Source organism: Podarcis pityusensis (assembly GCF_964106645.2).
Source record: "Podarcis pityusensis genome assembly, chromosome: 6".
NCBI classification, from domain to species: Eukaryota; Metazoa; Chordata; class Lepidosauria; order Squamata; family Lacertidae; genus Podarcis; species Podarcis pityusensis.
In genome coordinates this window covers 84,202,225-84,215,749 of record NC_138030.1, presented here as the reverse complement: position 1 = coordinate 84,215,749, position 13,525 = coordinate 84,202,225, and the positions used below count along the sequence as shown (strand labels likewise).

At 44.0% G+C, this 13,525-nt stretch overlaps 1 protein-coding gene across 2 annotated transcripts in view; it reads right to left on the bottom strand.

Annotated features, from left to right (window-relative positions):
* LMX1A (LIM homeobox transcription factor 1 alpha) overlaps positions 1-13,525 on the bottom strand; it is a 76,488-nt gene that overhangs the window by 62,120 nt on the left and 843 nt on the right. Inside the window, exons 1-2 of one of the 2 annotated variants that reach the window (XM_081012272.1) lie at positions 12,938-13,155; positions 11,374-11,563 (exon numbers count right to left, since the gene is read on the bottom strand). In XM_081012272.1, coding sequence (XP_080868398.1) covers positions 11,374-11,563; positions 12,938-13,103 — 356 coding nt within the window. In that variant the 5' untranslated portion in view covers positions 13,104-13,155. Of the gene's footprint in view, positions 1-11,373; positions 11,564-12,937; positions 13,156-13,525 lie in introns of those variants that run through there. The other variant, XM_081012273.1, reaches the window with a different exon arrangement.

The following is a 13,525-nucleotide window of genomic DNA, read 5'->3' as shown; positions in this document are numbered from 1 at the left end:
CCCAGCACGACTGCTCCTTATTGCCAAAGAAAAACAATATGAGCATTTAGACTTTGCTGGCTGCCTCTTTGCAATGTTTTGTAAAAAGATATTAAGTGGGAAATGCACAAATCAACCGCAGGCATTCAGAATAACTGACAACTGGCAAAAATGGAAGTTTGGTGTGTTTTTTCTAGAATAAGAAAAGAACTAAAAGTGGCTAGGAAAGTATTATCCAGTACAATTGAGGATTGTGGACTGGCCTTCGCATGTATAAATGTGAATGATCAGGCCGCCATGATGACGATTTTGAAAAACTGGTTCCAGACAGACAGATCCTCAGCACTGGCATTGAACACAATCAGACAAAGAAATAATTAAATCAAATCCCTGCACTGAAACATTGTTCAGTATTTGGAATGAAATTAAAAGGAATCTAACAGTTAAAAAAAAAATACAATAAGGAAATGGAACAAGGAAATTTAATGGGTAATCTTTAACTTCTCTCTAATCATGGACTAATGGGACTAAGAAAGCTATTCAGAGACGGCATCTCTAAAACATTTCATTTAACAATGAAACGCAACAGGCTTTCCCACAACTTTCAGTGTTAAAGATAAAGAACATAGCCCATACTCTGATCACAAAACACACCCCTCTTTGGGGAACAGCAGAATTTGAAAATCTGACGTTAAAAGATAATTTGCGCACACACACAAAAGTAAAATATACAAAATTGCTACAAATATCAGGTTACATACCTAAGATCCTGAGATCAAGAAGTAATGGATGCTCTGAGATATTAAAGTCTGGTTGGTAACCTATATCTATTCCAAGCCTTAAACATGTACCGTATTTTTTGCTCTATATGACACACTTTTTCCCTCCTAAAAAGTAAGGGGAAATGTGTGTGCGTCTTATGGAGCGAATGCAGGCTGCGCAGCTATCACAGAAGCCAGAACAGCAAGAGGGATTGCTGCTTTCACTGCGCAGCGATCCCTCTTGCTGTTCTGGCTTCTGAGATTCAGAATATTTTTTTTCTTGTTTTCCTCCTCCAAAAACTAGGTGCGTCTTGTGGTCTGGTGCGTCTTATAGAGCGAAAAATACGGTAGGTTACTAGGAAAGGCAAAGAGCGGAAATACCATATTTTTCTTTTTTTCTTTTTTAATAATCTTTATTGGTTTAAAATACAGACATAAAATATCATTTACAGCAGAAACAAAGAAGAAAAAGGAAAGAAAAAAGAGTCAAGATAAAGAGAGAAAAGAAAAAACTATATACAAAAAGAAACTGCAACTTCTCAAATAACAATCAAATAAAAAAAATGGATATAAAACTTCCAGTTGTTCTCATTATACTGTTTATACTGTCATTGTTTTCTCGCACAGCTTTACGTTATATCATATTTTTTTCATATAATCCAACAAAATATTTATTACTTTTTTTATTTACAGGTATCATTCAAGTTCTGCTAGTATGGTATTATTTGTACAGTATAGTCTTAAATATTTCTTAAATATTCTCCATTCTCCATATACTTTCTGATTTAAAGCTCCTCTAACTCTTCCCATCAGTTTTGCTAGTGTCTGCCACTCTGTTATTGTTGGTGTTGTTTCACTTTTCCAGTTTCTCGCCACAAGTATTCTAGCTGCCGTAATTGCATACATGAAATACCGTATTTTTCCATTTATAAGACTAGGTTTTTTTCCTTAAAAATAAGGTCAAAAATCAGGGGGCGTCTTATACACGGATACTGCCGAGGGTGGAGTGGCGATTGGTTGTTGCCGTGAGCAAGGGGTGCGTCTTATACATGGGGGCATCTTGCAGACAGAAAAATACGGTATATTTCATTTATTTCTCAACAAATCTTGATATAGATAGGAATGATTGAATGAAAGGTTGGGAAAAGGTCCTGGATATATGAATCTGTGAGGGCTTGTGCATTTGTATGAGTATGAGGTGCAGGGCTTTTTTTCGGCTAGAACTCTCCAGAACTCAGTTCCGGCACCTCTCAAGTGGGTGCCATTGCCACTCTACGAGAACGAGGGAGGCGTTCATGGTGAGTTCCAGTACCTCTTTTCCTAGAAAAATAGCCCTGATTATGAGTTCTTGTTTACTTGTGAATCCCTTGGGTGTGTGATTTTGTATTCGTGAGCTTGTGCAAAGTGTTCCCATGTGCTGGCGTGAAGTTTATGGGTGGGTGGGTATTTGTATGAAGTCCTTGCGGTTTTGTGAGGTGCTTTTCAGTTTGGGTTTGTGATGAACTGCTCACATCCTTGGTTTATTAGATTAAAGCCAGAAAGAAGATGCAGTGTCCTTCAGTGAAAGAATGGTGTCGGGACATGGATGCCTTCAATCTTCTGGTTTACTTGTTCTGTTTTAATTCATTGTATTCTGTGCAGGCACTGAATTAAAAAAAAAACTTGGTCAATTAATCATCCAAAGCATAGCTGCCAACTGTCCCTTATTTGGCGGGACAGTCCCTTATCCCAGCGCTGTGTCCCGCTGCTATCCCTTATTGATGATGTCCCTTAAATTTCCCCGGTTTCAAAGGAAGCAGCTCCTCTCCCTCCCTCCCTGCCGGCCAGGGAGGAGGGAGGCTCCAACTGTGTTGCTTGGCTGTGTTGCTCACCCAATAAGGAGTCTAAGAACGACTGGGGGGGTGGAGCTTGCATGCTTTGTGCTGATCAAATCGGCCGCATTGCTCAGCGCTTCCCAGCGGAGAGGTGACGGTGGTTTTCCTTGCTGCATCCCCTTTGCCGGGTTGCTGCGCTGTGGGAACCACCGCTTGAGGCTTCGTTTGGCTGCTGGTTGACTAAAATCCCTTATTTTGGCTGCTGATCCCTTATTTTCAAGGCTGCTGGTCCCTTATTTTCAAATCTGTAAGTTGACAGCTATGATCCAAAGAGCATTCAGAACTGAACCAACAATTGACTAAACCGGAACTCAGATCCTGCTCTCTACCGTCACAAGGGCTCTGGGACAGTATGCTTCATATCATCTGGAACCTTAGCTACAAGTGACTAAAACTTACAAATGTGGTTTTTATTTTATTCCCCCCCCCCCCCAGTAAAATGGAAGCCTGAGTAAATGATTGTGATTGCGGTTTTGTAAAAGCAGTTCTCGGAAAAGCAGTCACAGCTGTCATTTTTGATCTCCAAGTTGGTACCCAAACTTCATTCCTGCTCACACAAAAACCGACCGTGATGAAACACAGCCCTGCTCCATCTTCGTTTCTTCTGCTGCAAAACGTAAGCGCTGTCAGTGGAGGGTTTGATCGAACAATGTTGGCAAAGTCACACTGCACTGCAATGGAATCATTCGTTTATCATGAAACAACATATTACATTTCCCAAACCACTTCTTTGGCAGTTAGCCAGCTGAACTCAACAGTAGAGCAACTCCAAAGTATTTGGTGCAAGAACTGCAGACAGTGCCAGTCCAACGACAGGCAAAGAGGCAGCTGTTTCAAGAGCTCAATGTTGGCCGCCATTAACAAAGTGGCAGCTCCCCATCAAAGTGATCACCCAAAGGGTTCATAGCAGTCTATTTTTTTTAATTTTATATACAGTGGTACCTTGCTTCTCAGGGATGCAGGTGGCGCTGTGAGTTAAACCACAGAGCCTAGGACTTGCCGATCAGAAGGTAGGCAGTTCGAATCCCCGCAACGGGGTGATCTCCCGTTGCTCGGTCCCAGCTCCTGCCAACCTAGCAGTTCGAAAGCATGTCAAAGTGCAAGTAGATAAATAGGTACTGCTCCAGCGGGAAGGTAAACAGCATTTCCGTGCGCTGCTCTAATTCGCCAGAAGCGGCTTAATCATGCTGGCCACATGACCCGGAAGCTGTACGCCGGCTCCCTTGGCCAATAAAGCGAGATGAGCGCCGCAACCCCAGAGTCAGTCACGACTGGACCTAATGGTCAGGGGTCCCTTTAGCTTTACCTTTTTACCTTTGTTCTCAAACTTTATTCATTCTGGAAGTCCGTTCCAAAACCAAAGCATTCCAAAACCAAGGTGTGTTTTCCCACAGAAAGTAATGCAAAATGGATTAATCCTTTAAGACTTTTAAAAACAACCCCTAAAACAGCAATTTAACATGAATTTTACTATCTAACAAGACCATTGATCCATAAAATGAAAGCAATAATCAATGTACTGTACTATGAAACATGATCCAGCCAAAGCTGAGGACTTTCAAATAACATTGATTTCAATGGGCGTACCAAACATGCCTTTTAATATGCTGCATTGAAATTGGTGGGACTTTAAAAAAAAAGGCTTAACTTCAGCAGAATTTGTATTTATTTATTAGTTAATGCTTAGCGTTGTTTATTTCTGGTCTGTGTTATTCTTGCGTGTGTTCATGGCTAAGCCCATTTCATGCTCTTTTCGTATTAATCTACAAGGTTTTCTGTTTTGTTTTTTTAAAAAAGAAATCAGTTTAAATGCCATTTAAACACAGACTTTTCAACCTATATTGCCCTAAATTTGCCATATAATTTCTCTCTGTCTGCATTTTTAAAGGCACTTTATCCTAAAATATACATTTTTAAAAGCAGCTTTTAAAAAAGTTAACATTTTATTGATTTGTTAGCAAAAAAAAAAAAAAAGTACAAACATAACAAAAAGAAAGTAACCAAAAAAAAGCTGAAATTCAAACCATGAAGTGACACTGCTTGGAAGGACAAAGATACAAAAATACAGCACAGTTCCAAAGGGATAATAGCAAATATTCCCTTTACAAATGATACAGATATACAAAAATAAAAGTACGCCCTGCCTTTATTGAGAAAAAGGGTTCTATATAGTCTTAAATAAGCCAGCCATTTGCATATACCGGTGCCTCGATATATGAGAAATAAAATCATGCAGTATAGGTCATTTGAGCTCTGCCCTTTAGATACTTTTAGTATATGAGGTGTTTTCTCAAGGAGGTCAGTAAACCAAACCCTGTTATGCCAGCAATCCAGGCAGCTTTCTGAGTGAAGAACTGCATTGCACAATATGGAGAAGTTTCAAATCTGAAGAATACCTATGTTTCAAACCAGGAGGCCAGCTCAAAGTGGAATTTGGCAAGAACCAATATTTTTAGCATCCCTACAATAGTTGCTTTAATATTTCATTCTGTGGCCTGTGTAATTAATTTCAGCTCAACTGCTTCGTTCAATCTGGCATGTAGCCTTTATCTAACTCTTGTGCAAATGAATATGCTGTCTTCTATTACCTTTGCACTGTTTATGTCCCATATCGTCTAAACCATTGTAACCAAATCTGCCTCGTGGAAGGAACCAAAACTAAAATCCGAAAGTTGCTATGAACTAGTTATCTAACTATACAGCTGAGTCATTAGCAAAGAAACCAAAGGCGACAGAAATCAAAGACCCTTAGGCTGCCTCTGTGACTCAAACGACACGCAGTCTTAATCCCTACCAACAGAACTCAATTTTCATTTTTCCTATCTAAAGAAGGCTGCAGTCTCCTGCTCCTCAGCCAGCCTTTGCTGTTTCAGCCATGACCATGTAAAATAAAACAGTAATTACAACAAACAGAACATTCACAACAGCAGTTAAATCTAATCTGTTGGCAATACTGCTGGGAAGGCAGAAAAGTGGTTCTAACTTTAGAAGATGCTAATTCGAATCCTGCCACTGTTAAGAGAGTCAAGAAGCCAGCAGAATATCAATCTGGTTTCACCCTGGATAAACTTCATTCATCAGATTATTGCTTGCGTTTTTTGTGAAGTAGTTCCCATTCTTATCACATCCCACACACCCCTTTGCTTAATGGGTGGTTAAATGGGCACATTATTATTATTATTAGTAGTAGTAGTAGTAGTAGTATTTATTATTTGTACCCCGCCCATCTGGCTGGGTCTCCCCAGCCACTCTGGGAGGCTACCAACAAAGATTAAAAATACATTAAAATGTCACACATTAAAAACTTCCCTGAACAGGGCTGCCTTGAAAGAACAATCCGAGAAGAGTGGTCCCAAAACAGCTTCACGGTCACAATTGTCAACCTGTTTAATTCTCATGAACGCGATAGGAAAGGCCGTAGGAACAGAACGTTTTTCCAATTGCTTGAGGGCTAGGTTGTTTCCTACTGTAAATATATATATGAGTAAAAGAAGACATAAAGAAAGAAAAGAGGAATACGCTTTCCTTCACTCTAATAACCAATAGCATATAATTAACAACATATCATGGGACAGTGTGGGTATATGGAGCACAGGATAAACCCAGCAACTGGAAAACTATAAGGCTTTTGGGAACCCAAGGCAGTTCTACCAGACAATAAGATTATCTGAGGCACAGAGGCGTAGGAAGGTCAGGTGGTACCCGGTGTGGGAAATTTCTTGTCACCCCCCCACCACTGATTTTTTATTTTTATTTTTCGCCTGCAAAAATGGTTTTACATTATTTCATATTTTCTTACAAAGGAATGTGGATTCTGAGCCTCTGATAACAACAGTAGGCGACTATGGACAGATACTTAAATATACAGGATGGATTGTGTTTTGGCTTGTGTTATTTTATTTATGTTTACTGTTTGTTTATTTAACAAAAATTATTTTTAAAAAACCTTGCAAAGTGGTTTACCAAAACAAAACAAAAAACAAAAAACAGCACCACAGCAGTAAAATCAAGAAAAATTAACAATCCTACTTTAAAACATACAAAAGCTAAAATGTGAAGATTAAAATTACTTCAACTTCCTAAGCATCTAGGTATGCTTACCTAAAGAAGAATGCTTTTATAACAGGTGCCCGAAAAGAGTCTAGCAAAGGCACGTGCTTTGTTGAAATTTCAGCCTTCAGGACATTAGGAAAACGGCCAAGTAAACAGCTATTTTCGTGGAGGAGGGTCAAGATATTAACTGATATGCATGGAATTTCATATGTAGCTATATAATCCCTAGTGCATTAAGATAAGACCTTTGGAGCAGACATTTTCAAAAAAAGAAGAAGTTTTTAATGTAATTTTTTAGTTTTTTAGTAATTGTTCCTTGATAATTTGTCGTCACCCCCCCCCATGATGGCACTTGAGGCAGCCTGCCGCCCCACACCCCCTTTCCTACGCCCCTGCTGAGGCAGACACCTCAGCTAGCAGCTTTGGGGCACCTTTGAGGGTGGCAGAATGGAAGAGACAGATCTGACTCACCACTAGGAAGCTGTTGTTTATTTGTTTGTTTTTGCACAAGCTCTGTAGAAATGGCAGCACTTTCGCAGAGCAGTTGCTCGTTTCAATGAAGTTTCCACAGGAAAACTTTCTGTTGGTATATCGTTCCCCAGCATGCCAGATAGTGGAAGCAAAAGTGCCATCTAGATTTTCTGTATCAGATACCAAAATGTCCCAGGCCACTCGATGGAAGTAATCATAGTGGTATAATTACAGATATGAGATAGGTTAGGGTTTTTTAAATTTATTTTTTATGCTGGAAGCCTCCCAGAGTGGCCGGGACAAGCCAGTAAGATGGATTGGGTGCAAATAATAAAATTATTATTTATTATTATTATAGGTTTGTTCTGCAGCTAGTCACCATAACTCAAAATAAATAAATAGTGAGAGTTTAGCCAGAAGCAGGAGAAGAGAAAATTATTCTGTTTTATCATACAGCACAGAAAGTTGATCCTGCAATCAAAGTGAAGTTTTCAGACAATGGGAAACAGGCAAAAGGTGCAATAGTACATCTTAACAACATTACCCTTTTCTCTAATTATTTGGTTATTTGGTTCATACAGAAGGCACGCTGCCTTTCTTTTCCTCACAAGCATTATGCTTTAATTATCACTTGCAAACATATATACCTGCCATGTGACATTTGAAGGCCATGCCTCATGGGCAGAGAAGGTCCTTGAGCAACAACTGTCTGTTGCAGTGGCCCTTCAAATGCGTGAACTTTCCCTGCACTCTCAATTCACTGTCTGCATTTCCCAGCACCTGCTCAAGGTCTCTTTGCAATCTGGCCCTGCAAAGAAACTCAGGTCGAGAGAGAACAGAACGAGTAACAGTATAACTCTGGCCCAAGAACATGCCAATTTTCCAGCTACATGGAGCTCATTTGCAAGCCAAATGGAACTAAATCTCCTGCTGCATGCACAGCAAAGATATTGACAAATGCTATTTTGAACAACAACAACAACCAGGTATTCACAAAACGTTCGTCCATTCTAATACTTCCAAAGGGGTAGTCGTGTTACTCCATTGCAGCAAACACAACATAAGAGTATTGTAGGCACCAGGCTTTCCTATGCCAAATAGCAATGGACATAAACTCACACAGAACAGCAGGCCTTTAATGGAGGCAGGCACCCAGAAATTATGAGGGATAGGGTCTCCCTCTACCATGCCCACTGCAAATCCAGCCCTTAATCTAACCAGGGGAACTGCCATTTGGATAAGTCTACAAAAAAAAGGTACAGGCTGGGTTGCACTATGTCAGGAGAGGGGAAGAACCCCAAAGCAGGAACAAAATATTTACTTAAAAAAAACAAGAACATTCATGTCGACACAGATGCTACTGATAGCTGTAACTCCATTACAATTAAATGCAAATCGACATTACATATTTATATCAGTTTTATGTCACTTTAATGGTAGTGACCTCCTGCAAAGAATGCTGAGGGTTGTAGTTTGGCAAGGTGATGAACATTTTCTGTTAGCAATCCCTACATTTTCCTCAGATTCTTTTGGGAGAGGATACCAGGGTTAAATTCAGTGTATGGCACAGAGCTTAATGGCAAGCCCTCTGGCTAAGATTTAGAGGCCTTCCTAAGCATTACTTTCTCTCTGTAAAGAAAGTGTTCTGCCACAAAAGTGGCTTCTGGGTTAAAATGGGTTGTTACTCCTTTTAAAAAACAACAACTATCATTTTCTTAGTATGGAAACACAAAGGATTACTGGGGCTACCCCCCTCCTTCTTATTCAACTGCCTGCAATTGCATCTGCTCAGCATCACCAAAACCACCATTGTCTCCGCAGTCTAAACCACTGAGCCTCTTGGGCTTGCCGATCGGAAGGTCGGCGGTTCGAATCCCTGCGATGGGTGAGCTCCCGTTGCTCAGTCCCAGCTCCTGCCAACCTAGCAGTTGGAAAACACATCAAAAAGAGCAGGTAGAAAAATAGGTACCGCTCTGGCGGAAAGGTAAACGGTGTTTCCATGCACTGCTCTGGTTCGCCAGAAGCGGCTTAGTCACATGACCCGGAAAAACTGTCTGCAGACAAACGCCAGGTCCCTCGGCCAGTAAAGCAAGATGAGCACTTCAACCCCAGAGTCATTCGCGACTGGACTTAACTGTAAGGGGTCCTTTACCTTTACGTGCTTTAAAAGGATAATCTCAGGTTGCCTCCAGGCTGTCAGTGTTTTGCAGGAGGGATTCAATTGCATACCAGAAAATTTAGGTTACACAATTAAAGTGGATTCAAGTGTTCCAGCACAACACATCCACTTTTTTTTAGAAAGTGCATTTTGTGGTTAAGAAAGTAGCAAGGGAGTGCGTTAAAAAGTGTGGGGGAGCAGCAATTTGATGGAAATGCATATTCCTCAAAAAAAAAAAAAATCAGGATGAATACTCACTGTCATATAACCTCCCCACAAACAAATAAGAATGTATGCTCAATAAATAGCAGACATCATATAACCTCTGTGTAAACATTGTGCAAGTAAATCAGGGTGAATACCCTGCAAACAGGTAATCTGGAGACGCCCTAAATCTCTTATTATTACAACCGTTGTGCACATGGTTTTAGTCAGAGTAGGCCCATTGAAATAAGTTCATCTAAGCAAGTAAAACTTAGTTGAATACTACCCATTCTTGCCAATCCACATTAACTCCGTAAAGCCATGGGAGAAAACCCAGGGTTCTTGTAGGTGTGTCTGGGCATTCAATACCGCCAGATGTCTCAACACTATGATATGAGCAAAACACTTCCACAAATCACTGAATGAAACCAGTTAAGGAAATTCTAACACAAACCCTTTCCAATTCAGGACTACAGAATATGATACCAGTTTTGACACAAGCACCACTATTCTGAAAAACTGCTTTGTTTCTCACAGATAAATCCGTCCTAGAACCATGGGCCTTGGGAGGACAGCAGTCAGCCTTGGCATAGTTTGAAACTGGGTGCCTCCCTTGTCCCACCCTGTAAAACTCCACTAATGGATGGGTGGATAAGGGCTTTCTGTTTAAAGCACTTAGCTAAGGTGGAAGGTAATTCGACAGATTAATAGAGAACTGCTATAGAAATAAGTCACTATAGGTAACGGGAACATCCATTTTGGAGGCTGTTCTGGGGGAGGGGGGAATGTGTGAAGATAGTTTCCCCCATCCTCTGCTTGGGGGTTTCCTGGCGGCCTTTGGATGTTGCAGGATGCTGGACCCACATGACCCAACAGGGCTCTTTTATGGGTTGCAATGAGAGTCAGTTCAACACTGAAGTGAGGAACATAATAGGGCCATCTGACCAGTAGCGCTTTGAAGGAAACAGGAAAGAATGCAGCAATATATAGATATATAGGCACCGTTTTAGCTGATCCCTCCCTTTGAGAGTTGCACCCTTGCCTCAATCTGGGCACTCTCCTTCACAGAAGACATGGATATCACTTAGGTGTGGGAATCAGAAGCTGCATACAAAGGATAACTTGCAGCAAGATCACATGTCTGCAGTGTGAAGCCATGAGCCAAATTGTGACTCCTGTTTATTCTCAAGATGCCCTTAATATGAAAGGGCAGCATTCATTCACCAGCCGCTTACTCAAACCGTGGGGTGGGGAGCTGTTGTCCGTCCCCCCCCCCCCCAGTTTCAGTGAGAGAGATCCAGAGAGTTTTGCCCCATTGTCCTAGAGACGATTTGCTGAGGTGTTGTTGGGTGGGCACCTGTCTATCTGTAACTGCCAAGTTGGTCCTTACTGGGGGGGTGGGGTGGAGGGACTCCACCCATGACGAGAAACCTTTTGCTTCCCTCTAAAGCGAGATGCGCCGCGTTCAACCGGGAGCGAGAAGAGACCCGCAGGATGCCCCCATCGCACTCCTGGTCTTGCAACTGGCAGACCAAACTGTGCCCCAAGTCTAAGACTGCAATCCCGTGTCTCCTGGCTGCCCGAACCTATTCATATCCAAGTCCTCCCGCTGCTTTGGCCCGCCAAGTCTCCTAGGACTGCAGCATGGAGAGGAAACGCGAGCGCTCCGGGCGCACAGGTCCCGGCGGGTCTGGGCGCCTGGACCCCACTGGCCGCCCGGGTTCCCTCGAATGCAGCCCCGCGCCTTCTCTGCGCTTTGCTCGTGGGAACAGGCTCCGAGGCGCCTTCTGGCTCCGACGCGCCTTCCGCTCGCGGGTCTTGGGTTAAGGTGAGCGCGGGGCCCCGCTGCCCGCCCCGCCGGCGCGCCACTTACTTCTCGTAGTCGAGGCGGCAGTAGAGCTTCTGGTCGCGGAAGAAGCAGGTGCCTCGCAGGGGATCCTGGCAGGCGGCGCAGCGCACGCAGCGCTCGTGCCACAGGCGCTCGTTGAGGCGCAGCAGGAACCTCTCCGCGATGATGCCGCCGCAGCCCTCGCACACCGAGCGCGCCCGCGCCGGGGCTCCCCCTGCAACGAACGCGAGGGCCATGAGGAACCGTCCCGGGGATCGCCCCATCCCCTCAGCCTCGCCATCCAAGGCGCAACTCAGCCCGACGGCCAAGAAGGCCCCCTGCTCCCGCTGCCGTCCCCATCCCCTCGCGGCGAGCACCATTTCCTTGCCCCCGGAGCGAGGGAGCTGAAAACTGGCCCCCGCCCCTCCGCCGTCCGCTTTCCCGGCGCGCTGCGGACTGGAAAACAGGGCGCGCAGCTCTCTCGGCACGGGGCGGCTGCGGAGGGCTGCTTAGGCAGGTTCCGCGCGAGCGAACTACTCCAGCCGGCGAAAGGGACAGCTCTTGGCAGCCGCCATTCGGGGGCTCAAACCCGTTTTCTCCGACGGGGCGGAGGCGCTTGCGGTTCCTTGCACGCGCCAAGACGCGCCTCCTCCCCACCTCCCGTGCGCCCCTGCCTTAGTTCCATGGAGCCGGACGGGACTCCTGGCTAAGAACGTGCGTTAGGATCGGGCTGTGGCTCGAAAGTAAACACCGGCCTGAGGCCAGTCCGAAAAAACAAGGCTATGGCCTTGAGGTGGGAATCTGCGCAGCCCCAAATGGACTTGCGACGGGGCGCCTTTGCACGCCGATCCCTCTCAAACCACAAGTTTTATTTCATTTCCTTACATCTCCCAAACTAATCGCGTCCCTTGCAAACCCCGACGGGGATTTCGCTCTCCCTAAAGATGTCTGTTTTCAGTAAGGAGCGAGGTGATTTTTAATGTCCTTTCAAAACGAAGGCGCGGGATCCTGAGCCGCTGTCGAAACGCTCTTTGGTTTAGATGCAAAGCATCCCGCCCGTCATCGTGGCGTTATGAAAAGAAAGTTTATTCTTTAGAAAAATGCAGCTGGAGTTTAAACAACAAAAAAGGGGCTCTGTGGTTTTCTTTTTTGTTTGTTTGGTTTTCTTTTTTCTAAGGCTGTGACTAATAAAATCCTATTACACTTGAAGAAAGGAGGCAAGATTCAGGCTGAGCGAATGTTTGCCGCCCTCGGGCCAAAGCGAAGCGAAAACGAAAAAGGCCTCGAATTCTAAACGAAAAATTATTTTAAAATAAGGTGTCTTATTCATATCTGCTTCTCTTTCGAAATACAATGTGAAATATACTTCTGAGACTCGGTCATTTGGTGACTTGAACAAACGATTCAAAGGCGCGCTGCTCCCCGAAGTCCCCTTCCGCCCCTTCCAGGCTGGAAAATATTGGGCACCAGGGGCTGTATATTTGGAAGGGCAAAGACAGAACCAAGATTTTGCTCCCTGGAAGGGGCGAAATATTTCAAAATTTATCCATGTTTTCTTAGATACAGAATCGATCTTTCCTGCCTAGAATTTGCGGTCCTGTTATATTACCATTTAGAGATGATTCGTCGAGACAAAAGTTGCTTTTTGTCCTCGGGTGGGACAACCGCATCCCGGGACAATCCCGTGCCACCTGTGGTCGCGATGTTCTCCATCTGCCCACTGCGCGACCCTCGAAACTTGAAACGCGCAACGTCCAGGACAAAGAGGCTTTCATTGCGCGGCGCTGCTGAGTGAGCCGACGGAGAAGATGCGCCGACGACGACGGCAGAGGAACAACTGCCGTGCAGGGTGCGGGCATACAGAAGCGGAGGAAAGAAGTTCTCCGCTATTCCCTTCCAAGAAACGTTATTAGCCCTGGCGCGATGATTATCCGCTCCAGCTCCATGCAGCGTGTACAGAACAAGATTTCTGTGCTAGTTATTAACCTCATAGATATCTGTGTGTTTGTGGGCTTGGGTAAGTAAACTAATAAAGACATAGCTATTGCTATTTGGGCAGGTTCGTTCTTAAATTCTATGGGTGACGGTGAAGATTGCAAGGGGTCCCTTCTCTCTCTCCTTCCTCGCGAAGGCACTTGGGACGCTTATTTTCTTCCCACTACGGAGAAAACCGTTCCCCCCGCCCTCTTTTCCCCCC